The sequence below is a fragment of the Lagopus leucura genome, unplaced genomic scaffold (genome assembly GCF_019238085.1).
Source record: "Lagopus leucura isolate 7727_CA_CO unplaced genomic scaffold, USGS_WTPT01 Super-Scaffold_100002, whole genome shotgun sequence".
Lineage (NCBI taxonomy): Eukaryota > Metazoa > Chordata > Aves > Galliformes > Phasianidae > Lagopus > Lagopus leucura.
In genome coordinates, this window is record NW_024962263.1 from 39710981 (window position 1) to 39733441 (window position 22461).

The following is a 22461-nucleotide window of genomic DNA, read 5'->3' on the forward strand; positions in this document are numbered from 1 at the left end:
CTCTCTTCCCTCCTCCCATCTCCCTTTTCCTCTGAGAAGCAGTAATCTGACACTGAAAATTACTATCATTGTTGCAATTCTCAAAATAGCAGTGCCAGACTTTCATTAACATCAACGCTAGACTGCTAAATATTTAAAGAAATGGATAAATTTCACCTGAAGTGGGACAGCCCGGCACACATGAAAGCAGAAGCACAATCAAAATGTAAATCTAAGCGGTTGTTTTTATCTGCGCGAATTCGGTGTCACAGTCAGAGGGGGATGCCAAAGGTCTCCTTAAACAAAATATTTTCCTTTGATTGAGCTTTTTGTTTTTCAAACAGACTCGTGCTCCAGCCCCCCGCAGATCCTACAAAGCTCAGAGCTGACAGCAGTAGGAGGGGTGCTGAAAGGGAGAGCCAGAGAGCTGCGGTGCGGCTCCTTTTTTACCTCGCCGAGCAAAATGAACTCCCACTGCAAGCCCTGCTCTGCCAAAACAGCCCTGGCGCATCGCCTCCATCAACGCCGACAACTTTAGATTTGATGCAGACGTCATTTCCACTTGACGAGAAGGATTTGTTTCCCTTTTTAATTGTTCTCCAAATGTTCATACGTGTCAATATTTGTGTTCAGCATGCCCGTGAGCACCGGCAGATCACAGCAAAGTCTTCCTGCGCTGTTTTCTGCTGAACAACGAACCCAGATCTCCACCATCCCTAAAAATCGCAATGCCGCTCAATTAGAGGGACTTCAATTCTGCAGACTAACAAACAGACTACAGCTCCCATTTCCAAATCTAATTTACTTCTAGCAGGACAAGGCAGGCTGATCATTTGTTCTGAAACAAAGGGAAACGCTCTAAGAAATGAACTGTGTCCTGCTGGAAACACGCACATTGTTCCTATTCATCAGAGCCCAAATTCTGCAGATCATATGCAGCTGCAAGCTGCCCACAAGGCCAAGTCTTTCCAATGTTTAAAATTCTACAGTGAGCTGCATTTTTCCAATCACAGTTTCATGCACTTAATGCACTCAGCCTCGTAACAGAATTCAAGACTAGCCACCTTGATCAATACATATTTACAGTTGAGAGAAATAAAAACAAGAAATGGGCCTTCCAGGGGCTCCTTGGAAAGAGGCTACCCGCAGTAAAACGAAGAGTTCTCTCCGAGTGTCCTCACCTACTCTGACACATTCAGCTCCGATGCCATTGCATGCCTTTTGACCAACAACACCTGCTGGATGGCAACTTGTGTTGTCTGAAACTAGTTTCTAACCAGCATGAGCTAATAGAGCCCTCGAATCTCTCGGTGCCTTACAGAACCAAACGTCAAATGTAGCACCATAAGGAAACTTTATCTACTAGTCAGGAGAGGAAAGTGAATAAAAACAAAGGCTGCAGAAATACAGGATTTGTTTCACTTTGCATAACTGCACCTTACTAAGTTCAGCAACATTCAGAAAGACCGCATTAATAGCCTCCACATAGAGACAGATGAGAAGAGCAAGGCGATATGAACGCTCAGCCTATGGGATTAATCTCTGCCTTAACGCTCAGCCACTGCATCTGCTGTAATCATAAGATCCAGGGAGCAGGCACCCACAAAAAGTATCTGTCTATACTATTGCTCATGCAACGTAACTAAACCAAACAAGTTGCAACAAGACATGCTGGATTTGACTGCTGGCAGGAACACAAATGAGAAATGCTTCAGTAGCCAGGAAATACAAGTTACCACTAACATGGGCATAGTGCTGAAATAAGTTGAAGCAGGGCTTCCCTATGAAAGTTTATTTAGACATCGTTTGGAGGCAATCTACATGTAACCATGAAATGAGATTAACACTGCTTCTACAGGACAGAAGGTCTGCATGCAGTGGGAGAAAGGGATTCTTTGGGGAAAAAAAAAAGAAAAAAAAAAGTCCAGGGAAAGCAAAAACACACTAATGCCAACCTACTCTGGGTAAAGACCACAGCAGTTCCAGTAGACAACAGGCAATCTTGCTCGGATGCAGACCAGCATACACACTGCTCCTTTCAACAGTTCCCTGCCCATTCAAGAACCGTGTGCAAGAAGATGCAAGAATACACCAACATGTAACACTAACTAGCCTAGAAATTAGCACTTAAAAATCATTTTTTTTCCTTTTTTTTCCTGGTTGTAATTATTTCCTTTTTACGGTGCTATGTTACCTACCTTCTTGTCACTAAGTAGAGGCCACCTGACATACATATTTCTGCACTGGAAGGCAATCATCAGCTAGGAGATTTCTAGCATGTGTATTCCGGTACACTGTGGCAGAGATAGCCATTAAAATCATTGACAAAAGCATGGAAAAGTTTCCTAATTCAAAATGTCATCCCTTTAAGGCCTGGGGACCACACTTAACAACTATTCTGTTTCTTTTTCAAGGCCTGAATAGGCCAGTACAGCTGCCTGCCACATTCCTAGTGATGTTCTTTCCTATTACCAATTGACAACAACTGCTACAATTTAACAGCCTATTTAATAGAGAGAACATAATAAATATCATTAATCCTCATTTCTTTTAAATACTGTTCAGAGCAGTAGCATTTTTCTGCTTTGCTTTGATCTTTTTTTCTGTTCGGTTCACCTTTAGGTCCACTGTTTTACTATTTGTTGCATTTAATTTAGTACAGAAGTCCCTTCATTTACCAGCATGTGTCACACAGTCCCTACTGCCATGAAAAAATACAGCCATTATTGAGATCCAAAAATACAACAAATAACCAACCACCCTTTCTGCCACAAAGAAAGCAAGAAGTTACATACTTCAGGATGCACCTACCAATAAATGAAATATTCCTCTTCAAGCTTCTAATTTGCCCTGTTGTTACAAAACTATTAGACAACATGACTGTTTATGTAATCATTCCACTTCACTCAGCACTGGGGAGCAGAACCACCGCTCTGGACAACTTACTGTACAAGGAGTCAGATGAAATGAACAAACTAACAGACCTGGGGAAACAATTCAAATGAAAGAACTTGGTATTTTTTCTTTTCTAAGTGTACCAGAGAGTAACTGAGCAGTCTGCATGGTAGCCATTTTGTCACGCATAAAAGGCTGACATGAAAGAAGCAGACCACACCAACCTCAGCTCCTGTGAAGCAGCCAACTGCTGCTGAAGGCTTCTTAGAGACAAATTCTGCCTGGTTTGGTGTGGGTAAACTTCATCTTCCTGAGGCACAGGGAGCACCAGCTAGCTTCCCGCATGGCTGCCTTTCAGGCCTGCCTTTCTTTCTTGGGGCAGTGAACTGCTCAAACGCCCCAGGGGAGAGGTAATTTTAGGGAGATCGGGAAGTCTACCAACCCAGGACCAAACAAGTAATGATTTGAAGACTCTAAAGCCTTTGTGGGCTACTGAACGACTCAATCCACGAGGCTACAGGAAATCAAAAGGACCGCTTGGATCCCACTGAGGATCCACGCACTCGCAGGGTGTCCCTGTCACCCCTTGGTGCCTGCAGTGCATCCACACACACACCAACAGCACCACAAGGCTGCACAACAGCATACAGTGCTGGCTGTATTAACACCACCAAGTAAGGAAACAAATGCTCATACCCAGAGCAATTATGTCTCATGCCTGCAATATCACCAAGCTTGTACAGCTTGTACATAGAAAATATGCAACAAGACAGTGCCCCAGCCGCAGCTTGTTTCCAACACTATACCCAGTCCTTCCCTCCACCTGTACCACAGTGATTTTCCAAGCTCCTGTTGGTCAAACTCAGAAACAAGGGGGCCCAAGGAGGTTGTGGATGCCTCATCCCTAGAGGCATTCAAGGCCAGGCTGGATGTGGCTCTGGGCAGCCTGGTCTGGTGATTGGCGACCCTGCACACAGCAGAGGCTTGAAACCAGATGATCGTTGTGGTCCTTTTCAACCCAGGCCATTCTATCATTCTGTGATTCTATGATTCTAATGGAGAAGCTGCTGTATTTCGGTCAGAAAATCCCCCTTTTTGCATGCACAAAGTATGAGGCAATTGAAAACTCAAAAGCCAAAGTTATCCTAAATTAATGGGAAGTACTTGTGACATTCTGATGTGGACCTGAGTGTCTTCGTATGACTTCCATTATAAAAACCAAAACTGAAGCAAAATAAAATGAAATAACATAAATGCACATGTACAGCATTACTATTTTAAAACGTTTGATATCACAGCAAAAGTACAAGATTAGGCACTTAAAAACATGTTAAATTGGAGGTTAGAATGAAGAAAGGGAAGGGAATACATCCGACACCTGTCAGTTTTCTATTATCAATTAACTCCTGTGATTATATCACGTTTAATATTGCATGTGTTCAGTGCAAAAATTACAGATACACACTGTTTGTAATTTCTATTATTAACAGCAACATAATTAACACAGATATTCCTTAGCCAGTCACAACTAGAGCTCAAACAGCTTTTCGAGAGCTGTCATTACTGGCAGAACAACACCAATGGCAAGCACTGCTAGACACCTCATTCCATACACTGCTTTCTCCATCAGACACTGACCAGTGGAGGGACCTACTGATCTGTGGCAAACAACTGTCAATCCTATCAGAAAGGAAATGGTTTAGCAAGCATGTGACAAATTGTCATCCTCCTAATATATGCAATGCTCGTTTCCGCTATCCTTGCATTAAGTAAAGCATTTCTGAAAGAACAGTTTCAATCTTTTTAAAAGCAAATATTGAGGTAATACAGTACCCTGACATACGACAGGAAATCATCACAGTAACAGCACTTCTCTTGCATCTGTAGACCAGAATCGTTATTGAAAAACTCTTCTATTCAGAAAGCTGAATTGCAGCTTAAAAACAGTTGCAAAAAATAGTTGCAAAAAAAAAAAAACAAAATCAAAATTTGATTTTGTTGTCCATCAGCAAGGGCAAAGTACTAAGAGAGGAATTCTGTCGCTCTCTCTGAGATGCACAGGCACAACAGAATAGCAAGTAAGGCTATTTAAATACATACCTCCAAAGCTCAGCAACCTACCAAATTAGTGCTGATTTCTGCACTAATAAAATATATACAATGACTGAAACAACTTTCTTAATAGTCTCAATAGCATGTGAAGACTATCACACACGCAAAGCACAAAACATTTTTCAGAAATGGAACAAAATTGGAAAGCATTTTTTTAATTGTTCAAAATATTATGCTTTCTTTCTCAGAAACCACTTACAGTTCATACAATTGCAACCTCATTTCCTGCAGCACAAACTCCTCCACTTCCCTTCACATGACCTCAACTTTCCAGATTCAGACACCCACAGAAAGCATGTTAGACAGCACTGCTGGTTCAGTGCTCCGTTTCAGCTCCCCTAGACATGATACAGCAGACCAAGTTTCTGAAGACACTGATTTTTGAGGTAACAGACATATTCCACATACATACACAAATGCACATGAAGAGCAAGTACTCACAGCTAAAGATGCCTGGAGGTGGATGCTCTGTTACAAGCAGACAGTTCTCTTCATCACTGTTATCCCCACAGTCATTCTGTTGGTTACAAATCAATGAACCAAGATACAAGCATTTACCACTGGCGCAGGTGAATTTGCACTCTGAAAAGTAAAAAGGAAATCAAAACAAAAATTGATGAGGAAATTAGTGTTTATCTTCTTCACTACCTAGAATGACTGATATTAAAAGCAATTGGTATTTTTCACACAGATGCTATCTTGGCGGATGGGTCTTTCACACTTCATCACCAAAGGAAATAATGCAGTATTTGTAAGCACTGCAAGTATGAATGATATCTGACTATATGTGATAAATTTTAGATCACTAGAATCAATCCACTAATAAACCAGATTTGCCATTTTGAAAATTCTACTTATTCTAAGAAAGACAAAAGATTTTTCTAGTTCACATTGCTTACAGTTCAGTTACTTACAACACGGACTGTTTTCTCACCTACATTTGTGTAGCAGTTTATGTATGTGGGGCAAGACAGCACTGTGAATAAATATATTCACTGTCCCATGTTATTAAAAAAAGTCTTGCCCAATGTAAACAGCACCAGCTGTAAAGCAGTTTGTAACCAGCAACAGTCCTGTCCAGACACAGACAATTATTCCTTAACTACCTTCCCAAAGCCAATCTGCCAGTCTCCCAGCTAATTACAGTCAAGCACTCGCTGCCTGCACACTGAGCTCCCACATTTCAGTTTGCTTTTCTTTTTAGAAGGAAACTCTAAAACCTCTATAAAGCATCTGGATGCTATATACAGGCTCACTGTATTCCTTTACATTTCATTCATTGAAAACGAATGATTTGCTAAATATGGTTCAGTCACAAGGAAAAACTCCTCTGAGACCAGGTAATTAAACAAAAACATCATTACTTCAAGCTCATTCTTAACTTCTCTCCCTTTTTCCTTTTGTGCAAAAGGACTTAGGCTACCTAACTAATCACACTGGGCTGATCCCTGTCTCTTAAAAGACCACCACAAGGTAAAGCTTCTCACCTCCCACTCCATTTTTATGTTGACTTGAGAGCTACACACTTACCTGCTCCTGGTGACCAAGATGGACAACTGCCATCCTTGGCCTCCTGTTTACTGATAAAGATTCAGGAAGTTCCACCAGCAGTAACTTGTCATACAAATTAGAGCCTAGTGCCTACTCATGGTCCATGCTTTTCTTTAACTTTCTAAGCCCGGTCAGTCAAGGCTTCAGTCTGACTTACTTGTCCTCAGTCTGAAATGGTAATAGCTCAGTATTTAAACATGGCATTATGTACTGAGATTGTCTACTTGGTCGATAATTAAAATTCCACTGCCCTTCAGCTAAACTGATATTTAAACGTCACCTCTAGAAATGAAGCTTAATAGTAAGCATTTGAGATACAATTAAGAATTATTCACAGAAATATAAATACCACTATAAAAGGCTTTTCACTAGGCTTGTTCCAAAGATAAATACACTACTGACACAGAACAGAAGACACATTATATCTAGACAAATTATAGTTCAATGATTACACCTTTAGCATGTTGACAAATTCTGGCAATTGTCATTCTGAAGCAATGGCACAGTAGATGGAACTAAAACCAAGAAACACTCACAAGCCCTTTATTTAGAGTAGTACAATTCCCTGAAATCTAGGCTTCCCCAGCACTGCAGTTTGGGCTGGCTGATTCTGCTTAAGAGAGATGATTTTTATCTTCAACATTTGTTCATCTTCAGCAGCTCCAACAGAAGAGTTCCCATTAATCTTAACAGCACAAGGATTGGACTTGCTCTGAACTGTGAAGACAGGAGCTGTAATTCTAACAAGATCCTAAAACAGTTTACTGAGGAAGGACATCTGCACACTTGTATCTGATGTGCAACATAAGCATGGCAATCACTGTGGGGTGGGAGAAATAAATTGGGAAGGGGAACAAAATCATTTTTCGTAGCATATTTGCTTTGTAACTAAGAGTGATTCGCAGGCCTCTCTCTGAAAACTTCACATCTCAAGTATCAATGACATCTTGGTATGCATACCAACAAGAAGTCGCTGCAGTAAAATATATGCTGCAGCATGTGCAACATGTTAAAATGCTACTTAAGAATATAAATAAAAGCTGTAATATGCTGCATAAGAAACACAAGCATTTCCTGTGCACTTAGAATATGTATTTGCAATGCACTTGGTCAAACTGCACTTAAAAATCAGTAAGTATTTTCCTAAGTAAAGTCCTCAGGATTTATGAAGTATTTAAATTATAGAGTCAACTATTATACAAAGTATTTTTCCACATTCCTCATCCTCTTCAGCCATGACAAAGAACTGAAAAAGCCATTTAAGGCCCTGACCAAAGAGAGTAAGCCTTTGAAACCCAAGAAACTAAGAAGGCTATTAACATTTACTTTTGCAAAGGTGACAGAAAAGATCCCTCTCAATACAATCTGATGATTACCACACTTAGGACTCATTTTTGCAAACTCACAAAGTAAGAAACTGGAGCAAGGAAAGTATAAAGCTGTTTTGGAAGATTAGAAAAGCTAACATGAAAGGGTTCAAACTTTGCAGACATTTTAAATGGGCACACCAGAAAAGGCAGTGAAAATCACCATAAATTGCCGAGATGTTCTTAAAATTAGAGTAGCAACAGACACGCTGCTTCTGTTTGAAAGAGAAGTACCAAACACCATAGTGCTTGAAGTCAGAACACGTGGCATGTCACTTTGGCTGCATTTTTTAATTCTTTACTGTGCCTTCATGTTGAGCCCTAACATAAAGCCTTCCACACTTCCCTCATGACTGATATAAAATGCTCAAGCAAGATGTCGACTCAAAAGAAACTAAAGTTAAGAACTCTGAGTCTCTATTTGCCACCAGTTTATACGGTCTTCAGACAACAGAACATGTGAAGCATTAAATTTTTAGTAGCTCTGTTAAAGTGCTGTATTTTAACTAACATTATTGTAAGAGGACTAACCAGAGGAAAGAATTTGTGATTTAAGCTTTATTTTTTGTCTTTTTTTTTTTTCCAGATATAAACTGAATTGAAATTTGGATTCAGTATTCCACAGCTACTTGCTTCTTCCTTGTGACATGAATATCACCATTATCAAAGTGAAAGAAAGAGAGTTGTCCTCTTTCCTCAGACCTCTGCTGATGTCCCCACAGGGACTGGATGGTCGCTCTCTATACCACAGGAATCCTTTGTTGATTACGAAGTGCTCCATCTCAAGCCACGCCATCATGTTGCTGACCGAGACGGAGCAAACTTTCTCCAAATATGAATCAAGCCATTAAGTCTGTAGAAGTATGGCAGAGAGAGAAGATCCATTCCAAAAGAAGCCCGACAAAAAGATCATCACGGAATGGCTTAGAACTGGGAAAAGATAAAATCTATGCATACATGAGATCCCAAAGAAGCCCAGAAGTAGTTGTAAAGAGCAGTCTAAGCAAGCAGTGACAGCTGACATTACAGACAGGACAGCACTTTCCATGTCCCAAGTCTAGAACTATCCAATGAAGCCTTTCTAAGCATCTAAAAAAAGGACTTCTCTGTACAGTTATGGTTCATTGTGTCTTCCTTCATATTAAGTTAGGAAAAGGACCACTGATGTACAAGTGGCAAAAATACCACTGTTAACATCAATGATGACTTCACGTGCTATCTAATAAAATTTAATACCTCATTGAGGACTCAATAATGCAAAACTAAGCCTGCACAATCATGTTCTACTGAAGTCTGAAGGGCATTTTTAAAAGAAAAATGCACTGTAGGAATGGAACAAATGAATTAAACAGATAATTCAATGAAAACGCACAAATACTTCCAAATAGGGAGCATACCTAACATGAGGTATTTGTGAACCTGTGAACTGAAATTCAATACGTTAGAGTAGTTTGCATAGTAAATGTATTCAAACAATGTGTGCTTTTTCTAAAACTGGAATTAACTCTCTTTCCAAAGCAAGGCAGATCAAAGTCAGTTTGATGCAGATAGTAGGAAACAAATATTAACAACATTGTCAAAGTGAATGTTAGTAAAAAAACCTGCAGAGATCTGTACCAAAATACAGGAGAGACCTCCAAACTGTGCTGCGGAAATCCAGACCAGTCCAGACTAGATCAATGTACCTGGTGACACACCAGAAAGCTCTTATCAGTAGAAAGCCTTGTACTTGGCTTGTCTAGACAAGAGGAGGGGGAAGAGCTCCAGCTCTGAAAACAAGCCCACATGATTCTTCTTTCACAAATAACATTTCAAAGCTATGCAGTTTTCGTCCTCATTTTCAAGTGGCAATTAGTGAAACATCAGTAGGTTGGTCAGCAAGGCTCTAACTACAGCTAAACTTGAAGCAGATGACAGCTACTGGAGGTTGAAAAACACATCCCTCCTTATAATTACAGCTTACTACATTTGTAATTACGTCTGGAGCATAATTTGAAAATGTACCTTGCCAATACACTGATTCTTTGATACAAAGTCTTAATAAACACACTTCCAGGTATAACTAGACTCTCTTGGAAAAAATGAATGCCAAGAATACTATGATGTACATATCCCATTTTTATGAACTCTATGTATCTAGTACCAACAGGCATGTTGCTCATAAGTTTGAGGTAGATGCTCACACGCATAAACCATCCATGTACAAGTATTTGTTAGTATATGAATGAATGCATTTAAAATCATTAATTGTAGGCTCTCTTTCAGCTGCAACAGCAAAAGATGAATTTGCCTCATGATACAAAAAGAGTTTTCTCATTAAGAGGAGTTTTTTCTGTAAAATGCAAGATCTGCTATTGCGTGTGTCTATTTTATGCTTTCTGTGCCTATCCAACAAAATAATTTTATCCTTGCATTCAACTTAATTATTTTAGATTTCATTTACACTTGACTTCATACATATGAAGAGCATTCCTACTGTTTTGTCATCACACTTACTGTAGGGCATTTTTAATTATAACTAAGTGCTGTTTGTTTTTGTAATGCAAGTCCAACCACAGGCCAAAAAAAAAAAAAAAAAAAAGCAATGAAGTGTCATATTGAAAAAATATGGTGTTTTAGGCCACTGTTATGATGCGTGTCACAGCTCCTTATTTAACAGGTCTGAGATTGTTATCTGACCCAGGGCTATAATTCTATTCCATCCATTCAGATAATAAAAAAATGTATCCACACAGCCAGCGATCTAAAACTGTTACCACTGAACCACAGTAAAACAGTTCTAACCAACAAAATGAAATCCTAAATTGTATCCAGGACTGGTCCACACTAAAGACACTCCCAAAATCCACTGAATTGGTAGCAATGCTGGCAGTACAGCCAGCAGAGGGTGATCAAATACCCTAGTGGAGTAATGCAAATTGAAGGCAAAAATTCCTGCCCTTGGGTCAATCTACATTCCGGAATAAAGGCCTAATTTCTGATTTCTTAAATAAGAACTTCATTTTAAATACGCCAACGTATTTCTGCATGTAACCATTCAGATTTCAACACATAACAGCCTGAAAGAAAATATGTTTAAAGGGCATCATCACCTGCTGTAATGGTAATAAGAGGCAGAAGTAAACTGGGGAGGGTGGGAGGTGCACTCTTCACCAGAGATTAAAGAAATACAAACCACAAATACCAGACTCGGTACAATAAAGCCCTGTTCAACCTCTGATAAACATCTGTCTGTGTATTATTTTTAATATTGTGGACTGTAGCTTTAGAATGGGAAATAAATCATAAATAGGAGGCAGTGTACACAAGGAACATGTTCATTTGGGAAAAAGCTTTGTTAATAAGGAAGATGGCAGGCTGCCATACGATCTAATAAAACTCCACTGGTGCACAGAAAGGAGGGATAAATAGGTCTTTACAAAACAAAACAAAAAAAATCCACTTCATAAAAAGAATGCCAAGCAGAATACCAGCAAAAAATGAAAGCAGGTCAGCTTACGTAGAACAAGAAACAGAGCTGTAATGCACAAAGTTCCGGCCTCTCTGCTCAAAGCCTTGTGGAGGACAGCAGACTCTGTTCACAGAGCAGCACAAAATGGAGAATATGAGATGTTCTCTACCAGAAGCGATTACAATCTTAAAAACATACTGTTTGAAAGGCTGCTGTTGATTCTAAACCAGTTTCATCTGCTCGGCTACTACCCTCTTCCAGTCTCTTCCTTTTCCAGCAATTGTTTTTCTGTATTCTTCTTAGGGCAAAACCTGACACAATGCAGTAACACTACTTACTATTTATGCTAATACCTAAAGGAAATAAACATAATATTCTTACATTCTGGTAGCAAAATCTGCTATTCAGTTCATCATTTCATGGACATTAGGACATTTTACTAGGCTTATCTTAATTAACAGCCTAACTGCATTGGACATCATGGGGAAAACTGAAGGAACTCCTTTATTTTTGGATTTTTCAACAGAATCAGTTTCCATCTATAAACATTCTTACTCATATATATCCATGTGGTGTGAAAAGAAACAGAAAAGCATCTTTCTAGAGTCCTTCAAGAGTATTATGAGAAGACTATTCATTAGTACTGACAATTTTCTGCGTCTACACCAAATTCAAAAGACTCAATCACCATCTCATCCATGCAATTGATGTGCCTCCCCTGCTTCATGGCTGGGACAAGCATCTGCCTTAAGCAGGTCCAATCAAGAAGGAAAAGCCAACAGCTCTCATCACATTACTCATCTCAAGCTGACAACCTCTCCAAGGTGAACTTGAAGACCATTAGGCTTACCCAATTAGTCAGTTTTTGCTAGGAAGGGCAAATAAAGGAATGGCTGATTTACTGCCATCTTTGGGAATATATTTTGCTGTTTTATTTTTCATTTATCTTTCCATAAAACAGCAAGACTATGGAAACGCTTCAAAAACACTTGCAAGCAATATGTCAAGACCTCCATTCTATTCTGAATATATATATAAATCTGCAGCTTGGCTCAAAATGTCCCCTTGTAGTTTCCCCTCCCCTAGGAAATAATATGCTTTTAATATTTTGTCAACAATCTATCATCTATTTCTTAATCACACTAAATCAGATTCTATTTTACTTACAGTCCTTTACAAAAAATAAATAAAGATACATAAATTGCATGTTATAGTAGACACACTTGATCATATCCATTTTAAGGCTTAAGTTCATTGCAACGCTAATCCTCAGTCTCAATGCAGTCTTTATTTCTAATCCTCAAATTTGCCTTGTATAACAATTTGGATATGGCCGTGGCAATGCTTTAGCAATGTTCTATTTTAGCATGTTTTACAGTTCAGAGCCTAAGATCTGCATCAGCTTTGATGTAAGTCTGGTTGGTTGTTGTTTTTTTCAGAAATACAGGTACTGATGGTGGCTGGCTGCCCTTTTACCAACTTGCTTCTCCTGAACTGCCAATCACCTGTCAGTTTATGTTCATACAGCACCGAAACTCCCAAACTTCTGACCCAAAGTCCCCTGCTCCTTACCTGTGCACAGACTCCGTTGCACTCCCACCAGAGTAGCTTGTCACCTTCTGCAGCCGCAGAGTTACAGAAACGTCCCTCTCAGCATCACATGCCCTTGGGGACGAGTCTTCCCTGACCCTGACCAGCCCCAGGCCCCAGCAGGCCAGGCTCCAGCTCCCCACAGCCCTGCCTGGCCGCAGCCTTCCCACAGCCAGGCCCAGCTGCAGGCCCGCAGTGCAGCTCTGCCTTTGGGGCTGGCTCTGCCCTCACACCCTCAGCAGCACCACTCCTGGCCGGGGTGGTGGGATGGTCCTGGCTGCCAGCCTCAGATGATCCTTTATGTTCTAGCAAATTTCCCCCAATCAAGTACGTGGAAGGTGCGTTGGTGATTCAGCTAATGACACTCTCATTTTCAGTTGTGAAATTACATGAAGAGACGATTAAAAATACATTAAAACTATACCCTATAATTTTTGCCAAGCACAATGCCGTTATCACAGGCAACTGGTGATGAGAAGAAATTGGTACATGCAAATGAGATTTTCTCGTAACTCAAAGAAATCCTGAATTATGGTAAATATTTAGAAATTATCTTAGCTGGTTTTCATCTTAAGAAATCTTTAATAATCTCAAGCAGTGCCACTTGCCAGGCTGCTGGAGTGCCATATACATTGCATTTTTGGGGAATGTTGCCTGCATAGCAAATAGTTCAAGAGCAGATCATTTGATCAGGAAACATCACAAGCTTTGAATCAAGCGAAGTACCAACTAAAGCACATCTCTTCACAGATGCGTTTGCTAAGCACAGAGCTCTCAGGGGAGGCACCAAAATGCAGAGAAATACCATCCTCGCATGCAACACAGAGTATTACTGCAGCAAGTGGGGGTCTGCTGATACAGGGACTTAATTTTCCATCTATGTAACATTTAATGCAGACAAGAGCATGCCATGTTATCAATCTCATACTGATGACAGCATTTTTTTTCCCCACATCATATGTGTACTGAGGAGAAAATACCAAAGGAATAAATGTATTTACCACATGCCGAGACACACAGGGCAGTTACAGAGTTTCCAATGGAAACTAAATTACGGATTTTAATGGAAAAAAAGAGCTCTCTCCATTTCTCAGTTGTATTTGGATTGTGCAAGGCTCACTAATGTGACTAATGACAAGTTTTTTTATTACGTATTATGAAGACTGTTGTTAGCTGTGTCTACCAACTAACAGTTCTTCACTCTACACCACCGCAGTCATGTGTTCCTGTCATAAATTCCTTGTTACAGCTCATCTTTACACTTAAAACATGGTTTCTCTTTAAAAAAAAAAATCCAGTTACCTAAGGAAGGTCTAATTCACATCACTCTGCCTGAGTATTCATTTTAAAATTTGTAAGTCAAATAACACATAGAGTATGGCCAAACAGCTTGCTCTCACTGCTTCCATCTTACAGCGCAGTCAATGTTTTTTTACTAATACTGATTGATATCAATCACTATTTAATTCTCCAGTCCTTACTGAACTCTAAAAATGAATCACTCATTTCATTCACCTTAGTACCTTTCCCAGAAGGCTGGATTTTTTGTGGCTAAGTTTTTAAACTATGCAACATGTTTTTCCTTTCATAAAACTCTTCTTCTCTACCTCTTGCTTTCTCCTTCAGTCAATTTCAATTAGCACTCACTCCCAAGTATATACTGCATTGCAAATGTACACAAACTCCCCACCTATTTGCACCTACATACAATAGTGAAGATGGTAGTCATTGGGGCTACCTAACATATTCCACTATAAAAGCCTCGGTGAGTCCTTCCCACGTGCACTGAATGCAGCGGGTTTTTGAGGTTGAGCAGGAAGCACAGCTCCAGGCTACAGAAGCGCCTTTTCTTGGTCCCAAGAAATTCTGTCCTGCTCTTACATTGTAAGAAACAACGTTGTCAAAAAATAAAATAAAATTTGCACTTATTTTTCCATTGTCTGTGTCAGAAGAGTTTCTGGCGACATTCCCAAATAACAGAAAGACATAGACACAGTGAGGCTCTGATGATATCGCTGCCAAACCATACTGTGACAGCAGGGGAGCAGGCAGAATAACTGTAGTGGGGAACAGGGTGAGCTCTTCTCCCCCAGGCTTTCTCACGCTACTTCAATTCCACTTTCAGGTAGCAGTGCCACAAAGTACAGTCAGTGCCTCTGCCCTCAGATGCTCTTCTTCTGCCCACAGTGCTGCCAACACTGAGTGCACAGGACAGGCAAACAAGTGGGAAGATATGTGACTGCACCACAAAGAGGAAAGTCAGCGTTTTATCATTTGAGGGTGCTTCAATTAGCAACCTAAGCAGCATAATTTCAACAAAGATTTTTTCACACTACATTTATGCAATATTGTTTAAGCATCACTAACATCTATTTGGCCATACAGCAGCACTTTAACCAAGATTACTTCACAATTTCCCTGGTCAAAGTGCTTACAAAGTGGAGAATGCAGAAAACATTGGTATCAATGTCCCAAAGAAACCTCTGTTACATAAATACTACTTCTCTTCAAGCTGTATCACAGAAAAAAAGTAATAACTAGGGACAGCACATGATGCTGAGGCTCAGGTTAAATATTAGGAAAAATTCTTCTTAGAAGGAGTAGTGAAGCCCTGGCACAGGCTGCCCAGGGGGGGTGGTGGGCTCACCATCGCTGGAGGAGTTCAGCAACCATGTGCATGTGGCACTGAGGGATGTGGATGAGTGGTGGTGGTGGGCTGGTGGTCAGACTAGATGATCTTAGTGGTCTTTTCCAAACTTAACGATACTGTGAGTCTATCTATGTACCATGCAGTATTCTGAAAAGCTCTACAGCACAGAAAACCAAAGCCATATACAACATGGCAGATACGCTGTGTGAATGAATACAAAGGCACAGATTTGACGTTCTACAGTCTCTCTTTTATGAGTCATGACAACACAGCAGGCTGTCAGCAGCAATGTAAAGGTTCCCCTGGCACCCCCAGCAGAGTGACTAGGAAGGACAGGACCAGTGGCAGAGGGTGAAGAGGGACAGCAGGCGTGGGAATAGCAGCCATCACTGCCTCATTCTAAAGCAAGCTTTGAAGAGCAAGACGTGGTTCACACTGAAGTCATGGTACCAGCAACTACACACCTGAGGATTGACAAGCAGCCACGCACATGTACATGTGCAGTCAAGGTTTGGGGGACCACAGACAAGTGATGCTAATTACTGGTAAAACGTGTGTCACATCCAAGAGCCAAGCTACATTTGATCTCCAAACCACACCCCAAAATCTTGGCACATTAGCTCAAGTTCTTCTGGTCATGACTTCTGCCTGTGGCTTGTCCTCATGGCCAGAATGATAGCAGCCATGCTTGGCATGCAGCTCAGCCACACCAGCCCTGAGATAGCAATGTCTGTCAGAGGAATGGGACAGCTGGTGATAACCATTTCAGCCATTTGATTTAAATCTGCCACTCTGTACGCCAGCATCCCTTTAGAATTTGTTGGGTGTAGACAAGAGATAGACTAGGACAAACCTCTAGTCAGAGCTCAAGTGTGTCAATGACATATTAAAGCATATTCAAAATTACACAAGTGATGCACTGAACACAGAGAACCACCCAAAAATATACCATTCACTGACAGAATAAACAACCAGGGCATCGTTAACTCAAGAGCAATTATCACTATTATAACTCTGGGTGAGGTGGTTTGTCGCATGTAGCGCCTGCTCATTATTACTAATGTTTTCAGAAACAGTAATAGATTTGTGTTTTTACAAATCAACATAATTAAACTGAGGTCAATTTCATAGCACTGGTCTTTCCTCAGATTTCAAATAGGAATCTATTTATAATAAAGCAAGAAAGCCAGCTAACAAAGCATACTGCTGATTTTCACCGGAAAAAAATAATAAGGAACAAAATGTGTTAGAGCTTCCTTGTACGGCCCATCATGTCCCCCAAATAAGGCTCATTCAGCATTAAAAAAAAAAAATTGAGATAATAAGAAACAACATCTAAACAAATTCATTTTCCTTGTTATCAGCAAAGATGTATTTGAAACACTATGTTTTACTACTGAATGATATTCTAACAAGTTATAGTTCTTCCTGAGAGGGATGATCATTTTGAAATCCAGGCTGCAGATTAAAATCATGATGTGTTTTGCACACACTGCACTCAGACAGCTGAACATAAAAAGAATAACAGCATTCCCTCAGGAAAAAGAAAGGAGGTTTACCCTCTACTTAGAAAAGGTAAAGAGCAATCTAGCACACAAATATTTGGGAATCAAATTCAAAGGGGAGTGAAACTATGATATAATGTAACACTGGGCTCCCTGGTTGTTTTTTTTGTCTTAGCCCAGTTAAGGTCTCAGCTATTTTACTAATAGGTAACTAAGGCTACAATTAAATGAAGACTGTGAACACGTTAGCACATTTGCTAAGTGTGAGCACCAAACCTCTTGGTTGCGAAGTTGGATTGGAGATGATGACTAAAATTGCTAGGTAAGAGTAAACATTTAAGATTGCTGGCTGTTAAGAAAGAGGCTCACAAAGGAGTAAGGGAAGAAAACAGAATTATGGTTTTAGTTTCAGAAGAGGGTCCTCCAGATAATCACCATTTTGCTGTCTTTAGAAGAGTACAAAAGACAAAATTTGGGGCAAAAAACATCTATTTGATGGCATCCAAAATGGGAGGAATTCACAATCTTACACTGCATTAAAATTAAGAGCAACACAGACATAGGGCAATGAATATGGCAGGCTAAGCATCTTTTACTTCACTGACACGCAGGTCTGTCTCATTGCTGAGGTGGTGTTTGGTAGGCTCTTTTTCACTGAACATACATTTCCCTTTAACATATAATTTAAACATCTTGCTTGATTACTTCTTTTGATACTAAAGGTGATCTATATAGAGGAAGATTGTGGACAGATTCTGGAGGGGATGAAGATAAAAAAGAGACGTTAAAATAAGAGTATTCTACCCCTTCTTATTTTCTTTATATATTTAGCAATTCATTCTCTCTCAGCAACCCTGTGGAGAGAAGTCAAGAAATATTACAAGAATCTACACAATGAAAACTAAGCAACTGATATGAGAGAGCACTACTCGTTAAATCACTTTAAAATCCTCTAGATCAGATCTTCAGCTTTCATGGGACTTCAGATTTATTTCACTTATGCTTATTTATATCAAATGCCTAGCAATCAGCATGGGAACTCTTGCCTTTTGCATAAAGATTTCAGCAAGTGTCTTCTAAAATTTTTAAACTTTCAAGCCACACATCAAGAGCAAAGCAGGGAAAACACAACTTATTTAATAAAGGAATCCTCACAGTGTTCTTTTGAAATATATTTTCTTTGGAACACGTAAACAAATACATCACAGAGAAATAAAACTAAAAAGCAAAGAAGTCTGATCTTTCTGTAGTCTTTCTGTAATCTTTCCTTACAAAGTTCAGCTTTGATTCATGCCATCAAATACAGACTTCTGTTCTCACATAAATACATTTAATAGCAAACCCAAAATAAAGGCATTGTAGGCCAGGGTTTAGAGCACAAGTCTAAAATGTGAAGAACTGACTTTATGACTCCTTCACAAAGTGTTCAGTCTGTGAATCATTTCATACTCTTTAAATATAAGAATAATGTTGAGTTCAATATTTTAATGCAGATTCCTCACAACACTATTGGATTATTGTACATGACAATTCCTCACAGGTCAGAAGGAAACATACTTCTCATTTTAAAAACATATTGTTGACATTGATTCTAAATCAGACAATATTGTATAGCGTGCATCAGGTGATGAAGGCTGAAAAAGCACATTCCAAACACACATGGAATACTCCTTCCATGCTGAGCTACAATTCTCCAGCTTCCATTTTATTACTTGACGTATGCATACAAAATCATCAAAAAAGGACTAAAAACAACAATACAATTCATGGACATCTGAGTTCTGGTTTGTAAGCTATAGGTTGTCTTTGTTATTCTATTTCCCAATACATCAGAGAAGGCTGATTTCAAAAGGACCTACAAGGGAACAGAGACCGGTAACTCTTGGCTTAATCTCCTATTAAAACATGAACAGCCAATTTATTTTATTGCTAGTTCAGCCATTAGTATCAATGGGTCACAGACTCAAATTCACTTTCATTGGCAATGTGTCCTCAGTCCCTAACACAGGGGTGATAATACATCTCTCAACAGCTCAATTTCAATAGGACTGTAACACACCCATAACAGCACTTCCAATAGGATGTAGGAGTACACCTCTAAACAGAGATCATGCCTTTCTGTGGCTGTGTGCCAGCCCTACACCATCTGATGCTCCCAAATTCCAAGTGAGCAATCAGCAATTAGCGCAAGACGCTGATGGAAAAGTCTCTTCTGCATTAACCATCACAAATTGTGCAGGTGTATTTGCAGCACATAAAGGGTCCAGGTGTCTCTCCCAGTTCCCCTATTCCAAAAATATGAACAGGATAATTAAGCATGTCTGGGATTCACTGAGCTGGCAGATTTAGTATTGAAAGAGAACACCTTGTACAGTAAGCAAAGTTCTGATGCACGCAACATTACCAGCAGGGGCAAAGGAGACAGCCAAATTCATGGATCAGCTTTCCCCCTATGTCTCACATCCAGTGCTTTTCCCTTTATCTGTCATCCTGCAGAAAATACCCTTACTTACAGCAACAAAATTTTCAGACTGAACAAATACTGATCAAGTCATAAGTTTAGATGGCAGTACCAGCAGGCTTCTGAAAATGAGCTTCACGGGCACTTTTAATTTCTTTGTCATCACAGATAGTCAACAGGCACTGATCTTTCAGAATTAAAATTAAACCAACCTTTAAAATATTCACAACAAAATTTATTTCCATCTATATCGCAAAGGGAAAAATCAGATTTTGTGCCTGAGTTGTTAAATTACCATAGCTGACTCTAGTTGACTTCTGACTGCCATCACAGAAGTAATACCCACTACATAAAATTCAATATAGAAACCAGCTCCATTGCATTCAGCATGAAAACGATACACTGCAGTTGATGAAAGGTCTATCATTGATACTAACAATGTTATTTAGCAAGGTAACAAATCATAAGATGGGAAATTACCCTGGAATGTAATCCTGAAGTTTCTAATACATTCGTAAAAGTTTTCAACTTATTTGCACTTTGCACCTTAGTCAATTCTCCCTTAAAATTGATACCTCTAGGCTTTTTATAGGCACTTCACGAAAGTAGAAAATACTGTCTTAAAACTCTCATTTCAGGAAATGTTACAAGCTTCCAGGTTACTAGTTTAATACAAAATTTAAAAAGTTACTGTAGCAACTTTTTTCCCCCTCTTCTAAGGAAAAGTCTTATGGAGCACTGCTGAGAGAATCTGCAAAATGTGCTCAAGCAGTTGCAAAACAAATCCCTTATATAATGGCTCTTGCCACTTCTCCATAGATTAACTATAAAATCAGAATACATGAGTGATTGTAACACAGTAGTTGGAGCCCAGACAAGATTTCAAGATTCCTAACCCATTTAAATTCCTTATCAGTAATTATACATTTCTTGCCACCTTTCTGTTCATCCCTTCACAAACACAAGTAATTGCACATCTTGCTACCCACCACAGGGAAGCATTTTATGGTGCAAGTAGAGTCCCTTTAGATAGTCTGATGACAGAAGGTTTCTAACTGAAGCTAATGTGTTTTTATAATGAGGATCACCATTCCCACAGGAAGAGAAACAGTGGCCTTCAAAAAAAAATGACTCTTGGTCTCCTCTACTGTGTGGTGCAACTTACAATGTACACAGCAGCCCACACAGTGGCAGAAGGTATATTCCAACCATTTATTCCTTAGCAAGGCTCTACCATAGACCCCACTACAGTCAGCTTGGTCAAGCCCTGGCAGAAGGACCGTCAGAGCCCTTCTACTACGCCCTAACAGAAGCCAGTCTCTGTTTCAAGCAGTGAGCTGTACACAAGGGGACATCATGGTTTCCAAGAAAGGCCTCTTCTGACCCCTCAGGGTAACAGGCAGAAAGCTGTAAAGCAGTGTTCTTAGGGTACCAACTGGACCACAACCCCTGAGCACAGATGGTAATTCTTATTGAGAGGCTCTTTCCTGGACATGTTATCAGAAAGAGGTGGGAAAGTGGCGGAGACACAGGGCAGTTATAAGCGGACCAATACCTCGTTATCTTCTGTGTATTGATTGTGTTGCCATTAGTCCCAAAAACGTTCCTGTGCAGAAGCTACTAGTAGAGAGTACACAGAGCTCTGAGAAGAGCCAGGCATCAGGAGGAAGGCGGAACATTCAAACTGACAGAAAACTGCAAGCACTACAACGAAGAAATTGAATTACCCGCTCTGGGAGAATTCTCTTTGCGAGGATGCAAAGCTGTAGTCTGTGCCCCTGAAGCCAGGATGATTTGACTGAGGAGTATGAAACCAAGATTTAAATTGATCATTTGAATTGCATATGACAGGCCACAAAATAAATACTTTGGCTACCAATAAGGTCTGCAGTGAAATCCATGGAGATGTGAACAGAAGCAGCAGAAAAGCAAATCACAGGCTCAACTGCTTCATCGGGTTTACTGAACAGTCTGATTTGAGCTTAGGTAGAACAGTCTGCCCTTCTGGCTATACCCACAGTGAGAAAGGACAACTCTGCCTTGAAAACGTGAAGGGAGAACTTGTCACAAAGGGAAATGGTGGAAAGAAACTTTAACTCAGCTGAAGAAAATAAGAGTGTGTGTCCTGAATAGCAAAGGCTGAAATTACGATATTGTGGTTTACTGTAGATGTGGCAGTTTAATCAATGCAAGCTTTAAAAAGAAACAAGTTATCTTTTAATTGATCAGCTGATAAAAGTGGAAAAAACAGACAGCATTCCAAGCACACAGACATGTCCTTCAGGGAGCTGAAGGAGGGGCTGCAATACATACAGCTTGTCTGTGTTTTCCAACTAAACCAGATGGACTAATGAAAGAAACTACCACTCCCTATAATCTCTGTCTTGTAGAAATTGCTAATGCAGAGATGCACAGCCCAACATCAAATAATTCATAGCAAGTGGAACAGCTCATGTCAGTAACAAGACTACCCACGAGCAGAGACACAATGCCTTCCCATGTCACCATAAGTCACCAAAGGAAACAATCTCCAAATACTTATCAATAAGGTTCCAACAGAATAAATCTGAAGATAAACATTGCATTTGACACACTATACATCCACGCACCTTCTAATATAAATACCTGAACTCCAAATCATACATAATTTACTCTTCATGCCACCTACACCAGGTAGGTCAAGAGCAGAGGCAGCGCAATTAGGAAAGCAATCATTCCAAACTCTAACTACTTTGCCATAGAAAGTAAAATCTAAAATCATGTCTTTTCCAGCAAAATGACTTGGAGACTAAGAAAAACAAAGTTCACTCATATCTTCAATCTGAAAATCATCATAGCTTTTCTGGTCAGTTTTATTTTAGCCTTTGTTTCTTTTATGTCTTTCTCCACATTTTTAAAAT

The 22461-nt window shown here is 39.8% G+C and overlaps 1 protein-coding gene across 2 annotated transcripts in view; it reads right to left on the reverse strand.

Moving 5' to 3' along the window:
* The window catches only part of LDLRAD4 (low density lipoprotein receptor class A domain containing 4), a 230323-nt gene that overhangs the window by 135211 nt on the left and 72651 nt on the right, over positions 1 to 22461 (reverse strand). For both annotated transcript variants that reach the window (XM_042868683.1, XM_042868684.1), the window contains exon 3: positions 5428 to 5568. In XM_042868683.1, the coding sequence (XP_042724617.1) occupies positions 5428 to 5568 (141 nt within the window). The remainder of the gene's footprint in view (positions 1 to 5427; positions 5569 to 22461) is intronic.